General features: G+C 34.6%; 1 protein-coding gene across 5 annotated transcripts in view; it reads left to right on the top strand.

Annotated features, from left to right (window-relative positions):
- Positions 1-25,294, top strand: part of PTBP2 (polypyrimidine tract binding protein 2) — an 89,180-nt gene that overhangs the window by 16,162 nt on the left and 47,724 nt on the right. For all 5 annotated transcript variants that reach the window (XM_039460859.2, XM_039460862.2, XM_039460860.2 and 2 more), the window contains exon 3: positions 12,424-12,499. In XM_039460859.2, coding sequence (XP_039316793.1) covers positions 12,424-12,499 — 76 coding nt within the window. The remainder of the gene's footprint in view (positions 1-12,423; positions 12,500-25,294) is intronic.

The raw sequence follows: 25,294 nt of genomic DNA, 5'->3' as shown, positions 1-25,294 counted from the left end.
GCGCGGTGGCTCACGCCTGTAATCCCAGCACTTTGGGAGGCCGGGGCGGGTGGATCACGAAGTCAAGAGATCGAGACCATCCTGGTCAACATGGTGAAACCCCATCTCTACTAAAAATACAAAAAATTAGCTGGGCACGGTGATGCGTACCTGTAATCCCAGCTACTCAGGAGGCTGAGGCAGGAGAATTGCCTGACCCCAGGAGGCGGAGGTTGCGGTGAGCCGAGGTCGCGCCATTGCACTCCAGCCTGGGTAACGAGAGCGAAACTCCGTCTCAAAAAAAAAAAAAAAAAAAAAAACAACTAACTTTGACAAATACATACAATTTATATGTGTCCCCAAAAGCTGGAGGGCAGTATGCCAAAATAGGGTAGTTTTCTTCAGGTTGATGGGATTAAGTTTTCATAATTCCTTTCATTTTTTAATAATTGTTTTCTATTTATTTTCTCTATATTCCACTTTTTAAGTATTTTATGATTAAGTTATTAATATTGCTTGATTGGTTAAACATTCTTTTTCTTGTTTCTTTAAAAAAGTTTGCATATGATAATCTTTTTGTGGTTTAAAAAACCATAAAATTTACCATCTTAACCATTTCTAAGTGTACACTTGAACAGTTTATGTATTCTTATATGTACTTAATAATAATAATACATTGTTGTGAAACCCATCTCCAGAACGTTTTTCATTTTGGAGAACTGAAACCCTATACCCATTTTAAAACTCCCCTTTTATCCTTTCCCTTTTCCCTGATAACCAGCACAGAAATAACAAATGTACAGTGATAAGAAAATGTGTCTATGAATTTGAGTACTTTAAATACATCACGTAGGGTGAATTATACAATATAGATTAAGAATCCCTAATCTGAAAATCCAGAGTCTGAATGCTACAAAATCTGAAACTTTTTAGCACTTATGTGATGTTCAAAGGAGGTACTTATTGGAACATTTTGGATTTTAGATTTTCAGATTAGGAATGCTCAGATTGTGTTTGTCCTTTTGTGACTGGCTTATTTTCACTTAATATAATATCCTCAAGGTCCATTTGTGTTGTAGCATGTGACAAGATTTCCTCCCCTTTTAGGGTTGCATAGCATTCCATTGTGGTACATGAAAGTTCATTTGAGGCCCCCTGTGTCATAACTCAGGTTTCCATAAGAAAATACCATAGACCGAGTGACTTAAAAAACAGAAATTTATTTTCTCACAGTTTTGGAAACTGGGAAGTCCAAGATCAAGGTATCAGCAAGGCAGTTTTCCTTCAGAGGCCACTTCTTTTGAAGTGAAGCCACCGTTTTACTTTGTGTGCTTCACATGATCTTTTCTTTGTGAGCACACTTAGGGGGAGTGGGTGGCACAAGCTGTATGGTGTTTCTTCTCATAAAGGCATTAACCCCATCATGAAGGCCCTACTTTCTGATCTCATGAAATCCCCCAGTTAACTCCCAAAGGCCCTATTTCTAAACTGCATCACATTTTGGGGTTAGGGTTTCAGCATGTGACTTTGGGGGAAACATAAGCATTCGGTTCATAATACTCTGCATGTAGTTGACCTGTATTTCCACTCCACGTAATTACTATCCTTAATTTGATGTTTACTATTCCCATAAATTTCTCTTTTACTATATGTTTATGTATTTTTATCTTAAGCAATATATGGTTTTGTTTTGCACGTTTAAACTATGGATTACTGTGATGCTGTATGTATTCTGTACCTTGCTTTTTTCAGTGTTATTTTTGTTTTCTAAGTTTATATACATATCTCTAATTTTCATTGCCATGTAGTATATTATATATGAATATATTATTATCTTGTTGACAAATGAAGTAATATTTGACAAGATTGATTTGTCAGATATTTTAATTTTTTTTCATTACAAACTGCTGCTGTTGGCATTCATATGCATGTTCTATCATGTTAATATTAGAGTTTCTCATAGATTGTGTATGTTTTTAAATTGATTGAATATTAACATAGTGCTTTCATAGGCGATTATACCAATTATACTGTTAGTGCTGGATGTAGATTCTTGTTTCTATACATTCTTTGAAAATTGGGATTGTTGGACTTTTTAATTGTTGCCAGTCAAATGTATATGGGAAGGATATCTTGTGGCTTTTGTATTCCCTATTAATGCTTTATTATTATTATTTTTTGAGACAAAGTTTTGCTCTTGTTGCCCAGACTGGAGTGCAGTGGCGTGATCTCAGTTCACCGCGACTTCCCCCTCCCAGGTTCAAGGGATTCTCCTGCCTCAGCCTCCCGAGTAGCCAGGATTATAGGCATGCACCACCATGCCTGGCTAATTTTGTATTTTTAGTAGAGACAGGGTTTCTCCATGTTGGTCAGGCTGATCTTGAACTCCTGACCTCAGGTGATCCGCCTGCCTCAGCCTCCCAAAGTGTTGGGATTACAGGCATGAGCCACTGCGCCCAGCAAATTTTCCAGTTTTTTGTAGAGATGAAGTCTCACTCTATTACCCAGGTTGATTGTGAATGCCTAGGCTCAAACAGTTCTCTCAAACTGATCTCCTAAAATGCTGGGATTACAGGCATGAGTCACTGTGCTTGGCCTGTTTTGTTATATGTCCTGCAGATAACTCCTCCTTCTCTCTGACCTGTTTTCTTTTTACACTGATGAATAGAAGTTGTAAATTCTAATGTAACATTTATGTTTTTCTTTTTTAAAAATATTCAACCTAAGGCCTTACATATGGGCTTGTGGATTTTATTTTGAAAGTTTATTTCACATTTAGGGCTATAATCTACCTGCAATTTATTTTTTGTGTAGCAAAAGGTACAGGTTTAATTATTTTTTCAATATGGATAGCAAGTTTAGTACTCACTTGATTATTCAGCTTTTCTCCAATGATCTGCATTCTCAGCTCTTCAAGTTTCCATGTATTCACAGAACTGTTTCTGTGCTATGTGTTGTAGCAGTACAACAGTGTCTTAATTACTATAGCATCAGCGTAAATCTTGGAATCTTGTACAGGGAGTGTCAAAACTTTTTCGAAATTGTCTTGGTGTTTTCTTTACTGTATGTGTTTTAAGATCATTTGGTTAAGTTTTGTCAAGACTTTTTGGGTCTTATTTATACTTGCATTAATTTAGTAGTTAATTGGGAGAACATTATATTTGCATTATCAAAATAAAATGGTGATATTATTTTGAGGGGAAAGGCAGAGAACTATAACATTTCTTTGAATAATTTTCCACTTCCTCATGATATTTTCTCTAAGAGACATGCTTAATGCAGAAAATAATGTTAGAAGGATTTTAACCAGCTCATATGTAAGGAGTGAGGGAACAGTCATACTTTGACAAATAGTTCAATTTTTCTAAAACTATACTTTTCTAGAAAATTGTTTTATTGAGAGCTTAAAATTTCTCAGAATTTTATAGCATTTTCAAATTCTCGCTTTTATCACTAATATCAATTATACCTATGTTTTCTCCTGTTTCTTGATTTGTCATAGAATTTATTTTACTGATCTTTTCAAAGAAGCAACGTTTTTACTTATTTAATTTTTTGTTGGGGGTCGGGGGGGATTCACTTTAAGTTGATCCTCAGCTTCTTTCTTTTCTTGTTTTAAAATGGATTTGAGTTTAAAGGTGATCATAGCTTTGGCAATTTTTTTTTTTTTAACTTTTAGAATTCTGTTTTTTCTTTTTTGTAAACTTTATTATAAAGGTTTTAAGCTATACAAAAATAGAGGGAATAGTATATGTATTTTTTTCTTTTGGAGAATACTAATGCAAATTGCATATCATATCATCCTCAGATATGTTAGAATGTGTCTCTAGCAGATAGAATTTCTCTTTTAAGTGTAACATTGGTACCATTGTAAAATTTAAAATAATTTCTTAATGTCGCCTAATTTCCAGTATTCGGAATACTTTTTTTTTCTTGCCTTTTCTCTATTGTTGTTAAACTGAGTCATATGTATTTCCACTTTCTGGATTCTGCTGATTATACCTCCATGTTGTCATTTCATATGTTCCTTATGTAGACAAGTTTACCTGAAATACATGGGGTTGATCAGATTTTGGTTTTAATTTTTATCCAGAATATTTTGCAGATATACTTTGTGTAATTCCTATTGTATCTCACTAAGAGGATCAGAATGTCTCCTTACCTCTTCATGATGTTAACATTTATCAGTAGGTTCAGGTGTCAGCTTGATGCATCTGTTACAGAGTGCCTCATCCTTTCTTCTGATAGTTTTTAGTAGCTAGTGATTGCATAATTATATTGGGTATTGCAAAAGTGGTGCTTTTCTTTTTTTCATGATATTAGAATTCTTAAGACTTTTATCCATCAACTATTTGGTCATACTTAAGTACCCTTTTTTTATAAGAAAAGCAGGAGAGATTTTAACTTTCTAAGTTTTCTGATGAGTTAGTACCCTAACAAACAACCTCCAGTATAACCAATATGAGTTCCTTTTTGTTGCTGTTAGTATTGTCACGAAAGCAAAGATTTTTTTTTTTTCCTTTTAGTTGCATTTATTTTAAGGGTGAATTTACTCCCGTGCCGTAAGTTTTTGTTTCTTCGGTTTCTTCTGGGATATCTTCTTCTGGGCAGCCTCCTCTTCTGGTTTAGGAACAATCTGTTCCTTTTCAATAAGGAACATCACAATGTGGCAGGGAGAACTCATGTATGGGTTAATTCGACCATGAGCTCTGTAGGTCTGGCGGGGCATCTTGGGTGCTTTGTTCACTTGGATGTGCTCAATGACCAGAGAATCTACATCTAAACCCTTAAGTTCAGCATTACTCTCTGCATTTTTAAGCATGTGCGGCAAAAATTCAGCACTCTTTTTGGGCCACCGACCTTGTGTCCAGCCCCATTGCTGTGCCTGGGTACACCTGCCAACTCCACCACTGTAACGTCGGAATGGTACGCACTGTTTCTGTAAAGTGACATCTTTCAGATACTTTGTGGCTTTTCGTATATGCATACACTTGATGGCCTGAGCAGTTTCACGTGTGTTCTTAAAGTGAACACGAAGATTGGAACCTCTTGATTTGCATGACTTTGTGGGGTTCTCCGGATCAAGTGAATAGCGAACCATTTTCACAGATTACCACTAGACATTGGACGTCTGGAGTCAGCAGAGGCCCGGTCGTCCTCACTCCCGCCGATCACGTTCCTCTGCGAATCGCAGAGGCCAGTCGGCACCGGCTTCCAAAGTCGGTGCTCAGCCACGTCCCCCCTCGTAAGAAACCATCACCGCCAGCGAGGGTTTAGTAACCTTGGGAGTCCTCCTCGCTGGGTCCTGGAGGCCGCCACCCCCGAGGCCAGGATGGTGGCGATGGCAGGAGGATTCGAAAGCAAAGATTTTAATAACATTTATTTTCCAGTGTATTGCCGTGATCATTCCTAAAATTTCTAAGCTATTTTATTAAATGAAAAGAGAACAATGCTAAGCAGCTTGTATGGTGTGTTGTTTTTGTATGAATGTTAATAACGTATATATGTAAGTTTGAGGAAAATAATTGTATGAAAATTCAGAATAAATGAAAGTAAACGAGAACATCTTTATATTTTCTGGGTTGTTAAATATTTTCTCAAGTTAATAGTTGCATTTTTTTAATGTAAAAAATGTCAATGGGGTTATCTGTGCAGAAAGATTATAGTCCATGATTCCTCTGATTGTGTATATGCCTGTATTAAAATATGCAATAAATATTATTTTAAAAAATGTCTTATTACATAGAAAAGAGGACCAGAATACTAGCTCTCCAGGTCTCATAGCTTGATCAGAGAAAATTAGCTAGCAAAACAACCATAACTTAGGGATAGCTTTGTTTATAGGAAGTGTTATTTAGTGTGCCATGTTCCAGTAAATATTAAAAGTCATTGCAAAGTGTTTAAAAGAGCATCTTATCTTTTTTGTAGGTAATAATATTGGCTATCCGTGTAATGTCTTAAGTTATTTAAATTATCCTCATCTTATTTTTTTGTGTACATTGTTTAAAAAATAGTTAATGTGATCATCTTAATCTACCATTTCGATTGTGGTTTGATCATTCTTTTACTATTTTTACTTGCTAGTAAAGCCTTTGTACCTATTACATTTTGATAAAGATGAATTTTATAACATGCCTAGTTTTACTTAAGTGTCATATTTAAATTTTCTGATTGTTATTCTTTCTTACTCAGATTCCTTACTGTCATGGTTTATATCTGTTTTCAGGCGTAATAGACCTTCCACAAATGTATCCCATTTGAGATGATAAAATACCTGATCACTTTATCCTTATAGTTTTCTCCCTAGAATCTTCTTTGTTATATTCATCAGTTTATTTGTGAGAATGTTATGAAATACAAGAAAACAAACATCATGAACCTGCTACTCAAATAAAAAACTTGAATGTTAACCAATATTGTTGTGTATTCCATGTGCAACAATATTGCTTTTTAATCTCTCTTTTTACCCTGTCATGGGTAGGTGACTACCACAACTTTTGCCTTAATTTTTCAATATGGATTTTTCATGTAAATGACAAAAATATATTTAGGGCTTTTTTCTTTTTTTTAAGTTATGGAAATGGTATGCCCATATAATGTTTTCTGTGTCTTGTGTTTTCATTCAGTAATGATTCTAATAAATAGCCACATTTTTGTGAGTAGTTATATACTAATCATTGTGGTATACTTTTTTGTGGAAATACCCATTTTATCTCTTTTACTGGAAATACAGGTTGATGGACATTGCAATATTTAAAGATTTTGACTTTGGCTGGGCATGGTGGGTCACATCTGTAATCTCAGCCCTTTGGGAGGCCAAGGAGGGCAGATCACGAGGGTAGGAGTTCGAGACCAGCTTGGCTAACATAGTGAAATCCTGTCTCTATTAAAAATACAAAAATTAGCTGGGTGTGATGGAGGGTGCCTGTAGTCTCAGCTACTTGAGAGGCTGATGCAGGAGAATTGCTCGAACCTGGGAGGCAGAGGTTGCAGGGAGCTGAGACAGCCCCATTGCACTCCAGCCTGGGTGACAGAATGAGACTCCATCTCAAAAAATAAAAAATAAAAAAATAAGATTTTGTCTTTAAGAACAATACCGCTGTGAACTTTTTTCTACTTGTTTCCTGGTGCATTTATGCAAGTGTTTTTGAGAGTATATATCTAAAGGTATAGGAATGTATTGCTAGTGTGTAAAGTAAACTTCACGAGACAGTACTAGATTATTTTCCAATGTATTGTTCCTATTTATGTTCTCACCAGTAGTCCATACTAGTTCTTGCTGTTTCAGATCCCTGCCAGCACTTGGCTAAGTATTTAATTTCTTAATTTTTAACAATGTGGTGTGTTGTATCTTCTCTGATCTTAGTCTTTGCCTGATTATGAATGAGGTCTCACATCTTTTTTTCCCACCTTTATGGCCGTGGGTGTTTCTGTTTTGTGAAATTCTGTGAAATGCGTATTTGTGTGTTTTGCTTGATAAAAATTTGAGTTTATTATTTAACTGATTTTGTAGTTTTAAAAAATTGTTGGGGGCGGTACCCTCTGTAAATCTTAGCTATTTGGGAGGCTGAGGCAGGAGGGTTGCTTGTGGGGCCCAGGAGTTTGAGGCTGCAGTGAGCTATGATCATTCTACTGCAGTCTAGTTTGGTGGCAGAGCAAGACCTTGTCTCAAAACCAAAAAAACAGTGTGTGTGTTTTACAGTTACTGGTTGTCTTTTGGTTATTTGTTTTGCTGGTATCTTTTCCCAGTCTTTATGTTGTCCTGTCTTGTTCGATAGATTGATAGATCTTCCTACCTACCTTCCTACCTATCTACCTACCTACGTACCTACCTCTCTACCTACCTACCTACATGTGCAGGTTTGTTACATGGGTATATGGTATGATGTTGAGTTACATGTGCAGGTTTGTTACATGGATATATGGTATGATATTGAGGTTTGCAATACAAGTGATCCTGTCATCCAGATAGTGAGCACAGTACCCAATAGTTAGATTTACAATCCTTTTTCCCTCCCCCGTACCCCTGCCACTAGTTCCCAGTATATATTGTTGCAGATTAATAAATATTCTTAATATATAGAGTTTTAATATGGCCACAAATTCCTGTTGCATCTTAGACAAAAATCATTTGTATGATCCCATTCTTTATACATTCCAAATTTTCCTTTGCTCTTCTGGACATCTTCAGTGTTGATTGCTGTAAGTCTTGAAAGAAATTCCTAATAACAGTTTTTAGCTTTTCAACTGTTGCTGTGATAGTTTATTATAAAGAAATTTTGTAGTAGAATTTATCAGTTTTTTCTTTCATACTCAGTTTCCTTGTGTCTTAATTTAAAAATTCTTACATACTCAGAGTTCATAAAGGTATTATATTTTCTTCTGAAATTTTAAAACATTTTGCTTTTTATGTTTATCTCTGTTAGAAACTTATTTTTGTGAATTGTATTTGGTAGGAATCTGGCTTCATTTTTTGCTTTGATTAAGATAGTCAGTTAAATGGAAATCTCTGTGGTGACTTTTTCATAGTACAGGTGTATATATCATAAGGTGAAGGCTGAGAAAACTGCCATAACAAAATGCAGAACATAGTGGCATAAATAGATGAGAAGATTTTGTTTGTTTATTTGTTTCTTTTTCTCTCATAGGAAAAGTCCTACTGATAAGAAAGTGGTATCAATCTGCTTCCTAAGGTTATTCACTGAGCCAAGTTTCTTTCATATTGTTACTTCACTAATCCCTAGGCTTTTGTTCTTGGCTTCGTGGTCTGTTGATATGTAATTGTCCTCTCCTTGTTTAAAAAAAAAGTTTTCCCTGTGATTGTCTTATTTTGTTGTCTTTTAAAAAAAAAAAAAGTCAGTTTTTTATTTTATTGATCCTCTTCATTGTCCCATTGTTTTCTCTCTTTTTATTGGTTGCCTGAGTCAGTGCTTTTGCAAACCTTTAATAGGTAGGTAGCATTTACACTTGATCTTAGCCAAAAGGCCGAGAAGCGATGGTAGGTAGCATTTAGTCCACCTCTTCATCACCTTTGTTGCACCTCTGTGTTTAAGGAGAACAGAAATACCCACCTGGGGATGTATCTTTTTTCCTCTCTGAAAATCTACTTTGCCTCAGAAACTTACTATTTATGTCCTTGCACTGTGTCTTTCTGTAATGGTTCCCTAGGCTAACATCTCCAGAGGAAAAAATGTTTGGTTAGCTCTCAGTCCCAAATCATAGCAGAGCCCAGAGACTCTTGTCAACTTGAGCCTTCAGTTCTTGGTTGCCTTCTTGGCAGCTCTAGCAGCACTTCCACCTGGAAGTGATACATGGTCTTAATAGTTGGACTGAACTATTATGACAGAATATCTAATAATGTTAAGAAGAAAAAAGAAATTTGTAACATTGAAGTGACTGCCAAATGGCATTTAATCTGTACTTACTTTTGCACTTTTTAAAAAAGTCATTTCTTTCTCTGACATGTAGAGTGTATCTTCCTATTTCTGCATTTTCTTGTTTCTGTGGGATGTTAGTTACTTTGAAATAGTCATTGGTGTTACACAGGAAGAAAAGTTTCTGTTGTCAGATTTAATAAGAGACATCAATGCTAGTCTTAACATTTAATTTCTTTTAGTTGAATCTAAGATTGACGTTCTTAGGCAAATTAAAAATTTTAAAGAGCATGTATTCTTTAGTAGATATTTTGATTCTAAGTACCGCTAATTTGATTTGCTTCAGCAGTCATTAATGTAGGGCAGTCATTAATCACTACCATTGATCATTTATTTCATATACACTCTAAGTTAAATGACCAGGCTGAAATAGTTCAAGTGAAATTATTCTATCAGTTAATGTGGTAATGTTAACATATCAGTAGTGCTGAATCATTTCTTTTGGACATAATAGCGGTAAGCTTTTTGCTCATTGGAAAGACAGGCATAATTGCTTTTTTAAAATAAAAATGTAATTTGTAAAAATACTCCAGTAATTTTTGTAAAATCTCAAAATTGCAAATAGTTTGACATTATTCTCAGTAATGAAGACTGTTAAATCTGCTCTCTTAACAGCAGGTATGAAATCATTTGAGGAAGAAAAAAGGTTATAAATATAAACTTAAAAAAAAAAAAGGTGGAAAGACTTTTCCATGCAAAAAGATGCATTGCAGGAAGGAGGAAGAGCATCATGCACAGCACACCACAAGTCAGAATTAGAGACTTTCTTTTGTATTTGAGTAGATCCAAGATTCCCCACCCATCATCTCTTCCAGAATTACCTGTGATCCACTGTAATCACAAGTTTTACGGTGGGATACTGTAGATGTATGGAAGGATTTGAATTCACAAATAGTTAAACATGTAAAGAATAAGCTGATAACTGGTAATACATTTGAAAAGAGGTCAGGTATACTTTTGAAAACTTGGAGAGTTAAAGTGTTTTTTTGTGAAATAAGGAAACTACAAGGCATTTACAATATTTTAAGGGACTAGGAATTTTGTTCAGGTGACTAAAACATCAAGGATCGCTTCAGTTTTGTTTTTGTTTGTTTTTTTACTTTTAGAATATCTGATCTGGACTTCCGTGAATTTATGGAAGGGCTGGCTTTATTTCTGTATCCTGTGGTCGGGGGCCAACTTTGATTTTATATATGGAGTAACTTGACCTTCAGTTTTTTTGATTTAAGAGCAAAGGCCAAAAAATATGTAACAGTTGTTAATAATAGCATTAATTCATTTACTTAGTCAAATATATGTGGGGACATTGTATTTGGTTGACACTTGGGAATATTATAATGAACACTACTGATGTGGGCCATGCACTTTGCCTGGTAATCACTGTTCATGTATTACCATATTTAATCCTGTGGGCTGTGATGTAGATGTTACCCCTGTCTTACAAGTGAAGAACTTTAGGCTTAGAATGATTAAGTACAGTTACCTAACTGATAAGTGGAAGCTGAGCTCCAGAGCACCCTTTCTTAATACCATATTGTCTACTTGTCATGAAAACATGAAGAAAGCTAGGAAACATTTTCTTCTGTTGATATGGAGCCAGTAACGTGTATCAGTGGTTTTTAAACTTTAGCATGCATCAGAAACACTTGAGGTTTTTTTATTTTTAAATCTGAGGTTTTGAACCATACCCTCTTTCTTATTCAGTAGGTCTGGGATTAGACCTGAGAACACGTATTACCAGTAAGTCTCCAGGTCTGATCTTTGGATTAAGGACCACACTTTGGAATCACTAAAGTGTACAATTAGATCTTAGGGACTACACTATGAGAATCACTGGAGTATACAGTTCTGCTCATCATGTCCTTATAAAACTATACCATTCCAAATCTTCCATATCTTGGTTAGAAATTGGTTAATAAATTAGACTTAGTGTGAATATAGTATTAATATGGCTTGAAACTATGGTTGTATTTTTCTGTTTTTTTTTTTTCCTCTGTGCATTTGGTGCTAATAAGTAGAAAGCTCTTAAAATATTGAGGAGAGACGACCTATGAATATCTGTTTACTGTTCTCATACAATTTATTCATTATGAGTTTAAATATAAATTAGCATAAAGCTTATGGTTAATTTGGATTTTTTTGGATTTTCTGAAATGCTGTGATAATTCATTATCTCCTTTGCACATTTTTTTCATTTTCATGGTTGCATTTAACTTTTTTGTATTGATTGGTTGTTTAAATCAGCCAGTATTGATTGAACCTATTTTAAATACTAATACCCATGTATGTAAATATACATAACAAAGGCAAAACAGTTGATTTTAGCTACTTTAAATACTAGTCTATTTGTTTTTATTTTTGTAAATACATAGATTATTAAAACAGCTAAAATGTCAATGGCCAGTATGAACAACTGTGTGGTTCCCAAACAGATGAATGTATATCCTTTCTCTAAAGAAATTTAAGACATGACCTTATTTTTGCAGAAAAAATTTTTCTCATTCCATAGATTTTTGCCTTTGCTTTCAACGTTCTAGCCATTGAAGTATATACCTGTTTAATTTTAATAATGATGATATGTTGATATCTAACTCACCAGAATGAAGTTCTGATTTTCTAAAGACCCGAGTTATCTGGATGAATAAAGGGCCATTGGGATGGAGGATTTATAGAACATTTCTGAGAAAGTCTAGCTAGTATGGCTTTGGTTTGTTTGTAAAAAATTGAGATAGCTTTCCAAAGCTTTTGCTTATAGAATCTAATCAGTTTTTCTGTGTATTGTCTTTTGGACTTAGATTAAAATGAATGGAAAGGAACACTGTTGCTTTTGTGAGAATGGGAGAGGGATACATGGGAGAGTAGGGGGTTGAAGTTAATTTTTCATTATAGAGATTGACAGTTTTATCTATTCCCAGTAGTGTAACATTAGACATTTGTTTAAGTGAAAGGCTTTAGGTTAATATTTTGAAATGTAAAGATGTCTTATGCTAATTTGTTTTTGTTTTTATAGAGAGGATCTGACGAACTACTCTCAGGCAGTGTTCTCAGTAGTCCAAACTCTAATATGAGCAGCATGGTAGTTACAGGTAAGTATTACTGTCTTAGCAGTTTGTCATTTGCCGTTTTAGGGAGCAGAATGTTAAAACTCAAATTTAACTCTGTTTTACCAGAAGAGCCTTTCTTTTTAAATGCTGTGTTGAAACATTTTAGAGTAAATTTTACTAGAGTATATATGAGCTGAGTGGAAAAAAAAAAAAAAAAAAACTTAAGTTGGTACCTCGATGAACAAGTTACTCTTGAGTTTGATTGCTTTTCATTTTTGAATCACAAATATGTAATTCTTTCTCACATTATAGTTCCCTCAAGTGCCCCTCTGTTATTTTTAGTTTTTTGTTCTTGTGTCGTAGAATGTTTTTACTTTAAGTATTTATTTATGCCACAAACCCTAAAACTCAAATTTTTGGTAAAAACCACAGAATTCAGCAACATAGTTGAAAACTCATTTTTTTGCTGAAACAATATGTTAATTCTTTGAATTGATCCTTTTATGTTGTCTGCCTGCATATTTAAGATGATTTGTTTAATCTTCAAAGTTAGAATTTTAAAAAATTGTATATCTCTGAAGCAGTGTTGGTTGTTTTTAGTATCAGTGAACAAATGTAGACAAAATATGGCTGATGGACCAATTTTTTTTTCTTAGTATTTTGTTTTGTTTTGTTTGAACTTACATGTTCTCATCTGAATGGAACAAATTTTGAATCTGAGTGTTATTACTATCGAAGGAATTTACCTCACAACTCAACATTTTACATTATTTACCTGAAACCAAAGTTGCTTTTTCTGTATTTTAACTTTGAATTATTTGCTTGAGGAACACATTTATTTTGCATTAGAAGGATCGTAAAAGACTAGAAGACATTTTGATTTCCCTTAGGTATCCGTGCTTATGTATACATACATCTTGACACAAACACACACACATCTCTGACAGTTAACTAAAAATTATGAGGACTTAACAGATATAGTCATGATGTGAAGATAAATTTGACAGTAGGTCATCATCACTGATTTTGCTATGTAATAATTACAAAGCAAAATCACTGGGGCATGATTTTGATAGTCAAAGTACTGTGTACACCTAATTGAATGAATAGGCCTAAGTGTGTAACTGGTTTGTCAGTTTCTCTTTTTGTTTGTTTTTCCAATGCATATTATGATTGATAATGGGAATGTTTTCCAAATTAATATTTAGGGCTAATGACAGAGTAGTAGCAGCCTTGACCCCTTTTTCAGTCTCCTCCCAAAACCAAAAACGATGTAACTGAATAAAATATGTGGAACAACTGTTGTTTGGAAGTAATGAGCAGATGGCATAAGATCATCCTTGAGGGAAGGGTAATGCCTGAGCTAAGTATCATAAACACCCTGGCATTTTGCCTTGGACTACTTTACTGCTGTAAACCACAAGAAGTGGAGAACCCAGAGTATACAGGTCTCACTGAGCTGAAGAGACCAAGACTGGGAATCAGAGCTGTTCAATCATTTGGAATTTGTGGGGAAGTCTTGAAGAAAATAAAGCTGTCTAGGGGTTTAGGAATACAGCAGGGGGCAGAATTTAGTGTGGTCATTCGCTTTATTCAGAGTTTTGGATAATGACTGGGTTACATGTGTGCAGGTCTATCAGAAATTGTCTGCTCTGGGGCTAAATGGTGATTCCGTAAGTTGCATAGTACTCTGCAACACTGGAGTTCTGAGAAGTCAGAATGCAGACATCTTGCAGGGTACTTCAGACACTCCATTTAGACTACAGAAAGCCTAGGCCTGAATAGATAGGATCACACCCTATGGGAAGTGCCATCTGTAAGACTAAGGTAAAAACCAAAAACCTAACCCAATAGGAAGTGAAGGATTCACCAGTTAATCTAATTTAGTTGCCTTCCAAAACAAAATGACACCCTCAAGGAGGACAACATGATATAATTTTCCTGCAACTGTCTTCCATAATATCTAGCATATCATCAAAAATTACAAGTGATGTGAAGAAGCAGGAAAATAAAACATTAACCATAAAGAAACATTTAATAGGAACAGATTCCAAAATGACCTATAGTTAGAATTGGCAGACAAGTATTTTATTGGATGATAAGTATTTTAAGCTGTAAAGAAAAAGATTGAAATAATGAGTGATGGAGGAGTGTGTTTAAGAGATAAAATCTATAAAGCATGTAGATATATTCTAATTGAAAATAATATTTGAAATGGTTGGGATGAATTCACTGGTTGGAACTAATAGCAGATTGGAGACAGTAGAAGAAATGTTAGTGAATTTGAATGTAGATGAATACAGTGATTAAATCTGCCAGAGAGGAGAAAATACACCTCATGGACAATGAAGCAGTCTGACATATAATTTGAGCTTCAGAGTGAGAATGTGGGGAAAAAAGCATGTATCTCTTTGAGGTAGTAATGACAGAGGACTTCTACAATTTGAGTAAAATATATCAATTTGCAATCTTAAGAAGCTCAGGTAAACTCCCCATGTAGGCTAAATGAAAAGAACCATACTTAGACACACAGTCAAAATACTGAAAACTAGCAGTGAAGAGCAAATCTAAATAGCTGACAAAAAGACATCTAACAGGAGACCAATACCTTGTACAAAAGGGGAAAAAAAAAGCAAATTTCTTTAGACTGAATGGGATGACATTAGATAACTTGACTCTGCAAGAGATGAGGAGGAGTACTGGGAATGGTAGATATATGTATACATTTTAAAAAGGCTCTGTCTTTTCCTCTCAATTTCTTTGAAAGACTTTGTATAAATGACAACTTTGTATTACAGGATTTAGTATGTAAATGGATGTTTATATGACAACAATTAGTACAAAGTGAAGATAAATGGAATTTTTCAGTGGTAAGGTTCTTATATTTTACATAAAGTGTTACAGTGTTAATGCTAAACATAAAAATATTCTGATAAGGTTGCATATCAAAATTCTAAGTGTAATCACATTTAAAAAGATTGAAAGAAGTATAGCTAGAAGCCAATAGAGGAAGAATTGAAGCATTTACTACCTGTTTTCAAGAATTGCTGCAAAGCTACAGTAATTAAAAATAGCATCAGACTTATATAAAGATAAATAGGTCAGTGAGACAGAGCAGAGAGTTCAGAAATTAACTCACACAATTATGAATGACTGATTTTTTATAAAGGCGCAAAGTCAGTTCAGTGGAGAAAGAGTAGACTTCCATAAAGGGTGCTGTAGCAGTTGGATCTGTCCATATGCAAAAAGTGATTTTGGATCTGTATCTCATACTGCATATGAAAATTAACTCCAAATGGATCACGGCCTAAATGTAAAACCAAAAATTATAAAACCTCTAGAAGAAAACATAGTAGAAAATCTTTGTGACCTTGGATTAAGTAGAAATGTATTTGATATGATCCTAAAAGCATAATCTATTAAGAAAATGGATTTTGACATCAGAATTAAAAACTTCTGCCCTTCGAACCAAACTGTTAAGGGAGTGAAAAGACAAGCCGTAGACTGGCAGAGCATCATAACAAAACATAGAGCTGATATAGGACTTCTATTAGAATATTTAAAAATTTAATATTTAGCTGGGCATGGTGGTGCGTGCCTGTAATCCCAGCTACTCAGGAGGCTGAGGCAGGAGAATTGCCTGAACCCAGGAGACAGAGGTTGCGGTGAGCCGAGATCGCGCCATTGCACTCCAGCCTGGGCAACAAGAGCGAAACTCCCGTCTCAAAAAAAAAATTTAATATATGTAAACTGAACAGTAAGGCAACAAACAACTCAATTGGCTAAAATATTTGAACAGATAGCTCACAAAAGGTATACGAATGGCAAATAAGCATATGAAAAAGATGATCAGCATCATTAGTCATTAGGGAAATGAAAATTAAAACTATAGTGGGATAACATTACAAACATATTAATAGTGACTAAAATTAAAGAGGGCCATCTTTGAAAGCATGAGTAGGGAAGAATGTGGAAGAATCATAATATTCACAATACTGTTGATGGGAATGTAAAATCATAGAACTATTTTGGGAAACAATTTGGCAGTTTCTTCATGATCCAGGTTATTTGTCTCCTAAGCATTTACCCAAGAAATGAAGCCATCTTTCATTAAAAAACTCTCATGTTAATGTTCCTAGTCATTTTATTTGTAATCACCAAATGTGAAACAAATATTCATCAACAGATGAACTAATAAAGCAATAAAAACAGAAATCATATGCTTTTCCATACAGTGGAATCATATGCTTTCCTAATAAAAATAGGAATCATATACTTTTCCATACAGTGGAATACAACAACGGCCATATAGAGTGAACCGTTGATAGACGCAACAGCAAGAATGAATCTCCAAACAATTATGTTGTGTAAAAGATGGGAGAAACAAAGAATACATTCTGCATAATTCCATTTACGTAAAACTCTGGGAAGTGCAAACTAATTTAAGTAAATTTGTGGTTCCTAGGAACTTAAGAGTAGGAAAGGACAGGCAGGAGGGGTGGCAAAGGGACACTAGAAAACTCAGGGGTGATAGACATACATAGTATTGTGATGGTGGTTTTATGGATGTATATGTATGTCAAAACTTGTCAAATTTTATACTTTAAGTACATGTACGCATATTAGCATGGCCGAACTTTGGAAGATTGATAACATCAAATGCTGACAAGGTAGTGGAGCAACAGGAACTCTCACTTATTGCTGGTGGGAATGCAGAGTGGTACAGCCACTTTAGAAGACAATTTGGCAGTTTCTTAGAAAACTAAATTTAGTTTTATCATATGATCCAGCAGTTGTGATCCTTGGTATTTACCTAAAGGAATTGAAAATTTAGTCTGAGCAGAAAGCATCACATGGATGTTCATACCACTTTTCTTTGTAATTGCTGGAACTTCAGAGCAACCAAGAAGTCCTTTAGTAGGTGAATGGCCAACTAAACTGTGATATATATCCAGAAATGAAAATTATCCCTCAAGCCATGGAGAACCTTCAGTGCATATTACTAAGTGAAAGAAGCCACTCTGAAAATTCTACATGCCATATGATTCCAACTCTGTGACATTCTGGAAAAAGCAAAATTGTGGCGACAATGAAAATCAGTGGTTGCTAGGGTTTGGGGATTGGGGGAGGGATGAATTGATGGAGTACAGAGGACTTTTAGGGCAATGAAAATATTCTGCATAATACTATAATGATGGATGCATGTCATGCATTTGTCCAAACCTATAGAATGTAAGATATTTGGAGTGAACTCCAAAGTAACCTACAGACTTTGATTATAATGTGTCAGTGTAGGTACATCAGTTGTAACAAATGTGCCATCTGGTGGGAGACGTTGATAAAGGGGAAGCTATCTGAGGGCAGGAAGCAGGAAGTCTTTCTGCTTTCCTCTCCGTTTTGCTGTGTACCTAAACTTACTCTGAAAAATGTCTTTGAAAATTTATTCATGTGCTTGCATTGCATTTCTTTTGGATATTACTGGTCTAAGTAGTACAATTAAAAGACAAAGATAGTCAGACTGTATTAAAAAGCAAGGCCTAACTACACCATCTATACAGGGGTCGGGTTGAAATACAAAGATGCAGATTGAAAGTAAAAACATGGAAAATGAAATTCTGTGCAAACAGCACAAGAAAGTTGATATGATTATATTACTAGACAGAAAAATTTAAGACAAGAAGTATTACCAGATATAAAAAAGCATATTTCATAATGCTGAAGGGTCAATTTATCAGAAAACATTGCTTAATTTATATGCCAATAGTAACAGAAATTAAAGTATATTAAGAAAAACATCACAGAAATCCACAATCATAGCTAGATTTTTTTGGGAACATAATTTATAGTAATTGATAGGACAGTTACAGTCTTATCCCCCAAATAAGAAGATACATAATTTGAAAAATGCTATCATGTTGGCTTAACTCACATTAATAAAACTGTACCCAGTAACTGTCAAATTCAAGTGTACATAGATTATTCACAATGATAGACCATATACTGGATTATAATTGGATTATAAAATAACTTAATAAATTTAAAATGATTGATAGCTTATATAGTATCTGACCATAGTGGAATTAAATTAGAAATCAAAAATAGACATCTAGGAAAATACCAACTATTTAGAAATTACACAATTGTGAACAATACATGGATTATAGAAGTATTATAATAAGGATATGTTTTTGAATGAAAGAAATTATATCAAAATTTCTTGGATATGACCCAAGGGTATGTATGGGGAAAAGTATGTCTTCAAATACCTATATTACAAAAAAAGGTTTAAAACTCCCTATTTAAGACTGACCAAGAAAATAGACATAAATTACCAATACTGGGAATCAAAGCAGAGATAATGACTTTCAAGGAAAGTGGAAATATGTGGAGTATAGTAGTATAACATAAATAATATAAAGTGGAGACAGCACTTTCAATAAAAGTGGAGATATAGAGAATATAACAGGAAAATAAGGCAATGTTACAAATGTTGTTAAGGCTAACATTTAGCAACTTAAATGAGATTAAGTTTCTTTACAAATGCAGTTTACCAAAACTTAATCTGATTAGCTGTATACTACTGTATTATACGAATTGGAATTTATAATTAAAAGATTACTCTAGACATAGGTGGTTTCACTACTGAACTTTATGAAACTAAGAAAATAATAGCTGTCTTTGAAAATGGAGGAGGGAATACTACCCTGTTCACTTTATGAAGCCACTGTAACTGACAGTAAAACCTAACAAGGATAATACGTTAAAGATTTCAGACTAATATTTCTCATTACCTAATGCAAATATTCTTAAAATGTTGGTAAATCACCTCCAGCAGTATATGAGAGACAGTTCCAACTGAGACCACAGGATTGTAGATTTGTTTAACATTTGGAAATGAACTCAGTGTAATTTGTCACAACGTTGGAATGGAGGAGGAAAAATACCTCTCAGAAAACTAGTAAGAGCAGGTCCTTTTACAAAGTATATAAGGGGTATCTACTAAATGCCTACAACAAATTTCATATTACTGGGGAAATAGTGAATGTTTCCTTTTTAAAAACGGAAAGAAGCAAGGATGACTGTTTTCACAATTTTTCCCCCTAGCTTTTTGCTTACATTAAGGCAGGTGAAAAAACATAAAGATTGGGAAGGAAGGAAGAAAACTGTCATATGCACCATTCAGCATGGTTTTTGAAATAGAATACCTAAAGTAATCTACAACAGATTTGATAGAACTAATAAGTGAATTTAGAATAATTACAGGATATAAGTTCTATGTACAAATACAGTCTCCTTACACTAAAAGCAAATTCTTGGAAAATTAAATTTTTAAAAATTCATTTGTAAAAGTATCAGACAAAATATCAGGAAAAAAATTTAACAAAAGATGTGTAAGACATTTGCACCAATATGAAACACTGCTAAGAGGAGTTTAAAAAGACTTAAATAAATGAAGACATAGACCATGTTCATGAATTACAAGGCACAATATGTTAACATGCCAGTTCTCCCTAAATTGGAATGGCATTGAATCTATAAATTCGTTAAGTCTAACAGACTTTTAAATTGGAATTGAGAGCACTTTCTAAAATATATGTCGAAATGAAAAGGAGCTAGAATAAAACTACTTTGAAAAAGTAAATTGTGCCACTGTTTTCAAGACTTACCACAAACCTGTAGTTAATCTAAACAATTTAGTACTAGCATAGTTAGTGACATAGAATGGGAATAAACTCATGCGTTTAAAGCTGTCTTGGTCACTCATTGAGGAAAGAGAAGGCTTTTCAAGAAACGTGCTACAACAGCTGAATGTACATACAAAACAAAAGAAACTCAACCCTACATTACTCCATATAGAGCACTGGGATTAATTAGATAAAAACTTAACCTAAAAACTAATATATAGAGCTTTTAGGAAAAATCCTAGGATATTCTTGCAATTTTGGGATAAATGAAGATTTCTTGAAACATAAAAATAACTCATCTTAAAGGTATAGATAAACTTGACTCCATCAAAATGGGAAATTTCTGCTTAAAAGACATTGTTAAGACAATGAAAAGGCAAGGCACAGACTTGGAGAATATAATATTTACGTATCAATACTTATATGTGACTGTATTAGTCCATTTTCAGGCTGCTGATAAAGACATACCTGAGACTGGGCAATTTACAAAAGAAAGAGATTTAGTGGATTTACAGTTTCATGTGAAGCCTCAGAATAATGGTGGAAGGCAAGGAGGAACAAGTCACATCTTACATGGATGGCAGCAGGCAAAGTGAAGAGAGCTTTTGTAGGGAAACTCCCCTTTTTAAAACCATCAGATCTTGTGAGACTTATTTCACTATCATGAGAACAGCATGGGAAAGACCAACCTTCATGATTTGGTTGCTTTCCACCAGGTCCCTCACACAACACTTGGAAATTCAGGAGGAGATTTGGATGGGGACACAGCCAAACCATGTCAGTGACAAAGGACTATATTCCAAAGGACTTGTAAAGGACTCTTCCAATCACTATATATAAGCAGCCCAATTTTTTTAAGTGGCAAAAGAAGTGATGTTATAAGAATGGGTAACAAGCACATGAAAAGATACATTAGTCATCAGGTGATCACAAGTCAAAACCATTATGAGGTAGAATTTACACCAACTAGAATGGCTAAACTAAAATAGATTGGTAACACTGAATGTTGATGAAGATGTGGAACTGTCATTCATTACTGCTCAGTATATAACATAGTTGGGAAAGTAGTTTTTCTTTTTTTTTTCTTTTTTTTTTTTTAATTCATGTTTTTGATAATGGAGTCTTGCCCTATTGCCAGGCTGGAGTGCAGTGGTGCAGTATCGACTCACTGCAACTTCCGCCTCCCAGGTTCAAGTGATTCTCCTGCCTCAGCCTCCCGAGTAGCTGGGACTACAGGTGCATGCCACCATACCCAGCTAATTTTTGTATTTTTAGTAGAGATGGGGTTTCAGCATGTTGGCCAGGATGGTCTCGATCTCTTGACCTCATGATCCTCCCTGCCTCAGCCTCCCAAAGTGCTGGGATTTACAGGCATGAGCCACCACGCCTGGTCAAGTGTGCCATTTTCTTAAGGAGTTAAACATAAACCTACTTTATGATCCATAACTTTTAGTTTTTTACCCAGTAAAAGCATGTTTGCTGTAAAACTTGTATGTGTATCAAAAACTTCACTGATAATGGTCCCAAACTTGAAATAACCCAAATGTTTATCAACAGGAAAATGGATAAATTGTGGTATAATCATACAGTGTGTTACTACTTCCAACAAAAGAATGGTTAGTAATACATGGCAAAAACTTGGGTGAATATTAAACATTATATGAAGCAGAAGAAACCAGACAGACCTGAAAGAGTATGTGGTGTGATTCCATTTCTTGAAAGGTTAAGAGCAGGTCATTACTTTTTTCTTTGGAAACCAGAATGTTGCGTAACAGAAAGGCAATACAGTGGCATTTTCTGATGTGATGGAAACTTCCTACTTTAATAAACTAAGTTGCAAAACACATCCAAAATTTGTGGAAGCAGTATGAGAACTCTGAATTACCAGTAGTTGTGTCTTGCTGTAATGCGAAATACGAGATTGGGAATGACTAAAGGTGAGTCCATGTAGGCAGGGGTCTAGATACGGGATTTGGGGGGTGTGTATGTGTGTGTGTGTGTGTGTGTGTGTGTGTGTGTGTGTGTGTGTGTGTGTGTGTGTGTGTGTGGTGTGTGTGGTGTGTGTGTCTTGGACTTTACCAGATTTACATTTTATAATTTTTGTTCGAATTTTATTTCAGAAGCAGGATCAGTATTATATAGAGGGAAGAATAGTTAAAAACATTACGGTAGTTTATGCCAAAGATATCAAGGTCTTGAATTTTAGGATCTTGGAAAGAGAATATGCGGGAAATGATATACGTCAAGAAATGAGATGTTTTGAGTTATTTGGAATAAGACAAGTTTGGAAGAATATTACAGTTTTGTCTTAGAATCACTGGGTTGGTGGAAGATGATGCCATTAACAAAGAGGGGGAAAGTAGGAAAAGGAGACTTGTTTTTGGTGGAAAGAAAGACTAATTTGCTACTGTTCTATTTTTTTTTAACTACACTTTAAGGATGATATATAATGTACTTCATGACCAAATAATCTAATCTTTTTGTAGTGGTGGCATAAAATTCCTTAAAGCCTTGTTTTAACATAAGAAATCAGTTTATTTAACCTTTGTGTACAGAGAAAATATTGAGTTATAAGATTTTTTTTTTTCTTACAAAGAAAGATGAAAGTCTGCATGTATTCTAAGAGTCACCAATTTGAATACTGTTGCTTCTAAGAGCAAGTAGCCTAAAAGACCTTTAAAAACTGGTAACATATTTGTCTGGAAAAATACTCCATATAATTCAGGTGACTCAAAAGGACTTTGGTAGACAGTGTTACAAGAACACTTTTGATAGTTATCAGATACAGTACAGGATTTCATTTTTATGTTCCAGCTTCCAGCTTTATCTAAAATATTTCTTCTAATAGGTTTTACTGTAGAATTGTTTCCAAAAGGATCTGTCTCGGCAGTTGTTACCTTATCTGTGAAGACTTTTCTTTCTCTGTGCCTATTGAATAGGTGTTTTTTGTCAAAGAAAAAAATTAATTTTATAGATGAGAAAAATTCATGTTATTAGAAACTTAATCAGGTAAATAAATGTCTAATAAATTAATATAGTAAGGACATTTTCTAATAAGCTGGTTCCTTCAGGAGATATACAAGTGAACTATTTCAAAAATACAGCTGTTCCCAGGTAGCATTAGAATTTGATTTTGTTAAATTTTTAACTATTTAGCAATGAGTAGGAGGCTTGACAATTGTAAGGTATAATCTTTTTAATTTTTTAGTGATTTTGTTGTAGCCATGGAAATGGAATATCCCTTTAGGTATACATATTTCTGCCAGTGCTGATTGTTATTCTGTAATAGCAGAGCTTAAAAAAAAATCATTGCTAAAAATGACATTTTGTTCTACTGGAAAGCACTTATACCATTCCATAGAGTCTGGAACATTTTATGTAGAACTCTTTAAAGATTTTCATTTTAACTTTTATAGACTTACATTTTTGCAGTGATGTCATTTCGTTTTGTTACAATGTTTTGAGAGTATTCCAGTAGATTATTTCAGAGTTTTAAGATTTATGAGCATTTTAACAACTTAACCTTCTTGCATGCAAAGGTAGTGAGAGCATTCTCTAGGTGTTTTCTGTGTTTTTCCAGCTCATGCCTAATATGCTTTTGGCAACTAAGTCACACAACTACTTACAAATACAAGAGTTAATAGTTACCTTATACGGAAACGTAGTGAGGCTTTTTGTGTGGTGGCTGTTGTAGTTAACAACCAGCAGAAAAACAGAAGTATCACCAATCTGCATCTACCTGCTTTTTTTGTGTTGTTAAATCTTCTTTGGAATTTGTTTCTCATATAGGAAAGAGTAGCAGTATTCATTGTTTTTCTTAGCTTAGAGTTTTTTTATTTTGTTTTTTGTTTTTCTAAAGCTAGAAAGCACTGCTTTGCCTTTAAGTCTAAAACTGCTTAGCCTCTCAGTTTCATATTTGACAGAGTAGGAAACCTTTTATAAATGTATGAGTCTCTGAAAGACTTGGAGAATGAAGATGTACTTAAGTTTTGTCACTAGTTTTTGTTGGACAGAAGTATAAGGTTTTGCAACATTGTATTTTATATTGGTACACAGTTGAAAGTATGATGAATGAGTAGGACTGAGATAATTTACAAATTATGTGAGAAAGTGTGCCAGGTGCGGTGGCTCAGGCCTGTATTTCAGCACTTTGGGAGGCTGAGGCGGGCAAATCACTTGAGGCCGGGAGTTCGAGACCAGTCTGGCCAACATGATAAACCTGTGTCTACTAAAAATACAAAAATTAGCTGGGTGTGGTGGTGCACACCTGTAATCCCAGCTACTTGGGCGGCTGTGGCACGAAAATCACCTAAACCCGGGAAGTGGAGGTTGTAGTGAAGCAAGATCACACCATTGCACTCCAGCAAGACTGTCTCAGATAGATAGATAGATAGATAGATAGATAGATAGATAGATAGATAGATACTGTGAAACCCAGGTGCTAGAGTGTTTATAATTTAATAAGTAAAGATAGGTAGAGCATTGGAACAAAAATAGCATAGGAAACTAACAGTTTTGGGGAATAAGTTATTAGGATTCAAAGCAAGTATCAGATGAGTTGGGGAAATGAGAAAAGTAGAAGTGGAAATTTCTAGGGGTGCTATTGAAACAGAGAAATTCGGTGAGGAAGTGAGGGTTCACAGTTCCTTGTTGACTGATGGATGTGGTGATTTAACAGATTACCCACGATCTTGGCGACACCGATTTATGTAAAAATTGCAGGTAAAAGCTAGTGGAGAACAAAGATCAGTCAGTAGGAGAAAAGTGATGTACTGATCAGAGGCGAAGATGCTGGCTTTAGAATTGAGGTAGAAAACCGATTTTGAGTTTGGAAAAGAAGTGTTCAAGTAGAAAGCATTTTAAAATGGTTTATTTTATTTGATTTGAATCTGAATACCTGAACATCTTCCCTTAGCAGAGGCTTTAAAAGAGTTGAGTAATATATGGAAAATGGTGAGCTTAAAGATTTCTACATTCATATGCAATGAATAAAATTTATATGCATAAATAAAAGCATTACCTCATGCCTTAACTGAACGTAAACATTTGAATTATTACTAGTTTTACACACCCAAACAAAAGTTCTAGGTTTACAGAGGGAATGAAAGAGATCTTTCCTCCCTACAGTAAACCTTTCCCATTCAGGATCATG

This window comes from Saimiri boliviensis, chromosome 11, assembly GCF_048565385.1.
Source record: "Saimiri boliviensis isolate mSaiBol1 chromosome 11, mSaiBol1.pri, whole genome shotgun sequence".
NCBI lineage: Eukaryota > Metazoa > Chordata > Mammalia > Primates > Cebidae > Saimiri > Saimiri boliviensis.
This window is presented reverse-complemented; position numbering and strand designations above follow the sequence as displayed.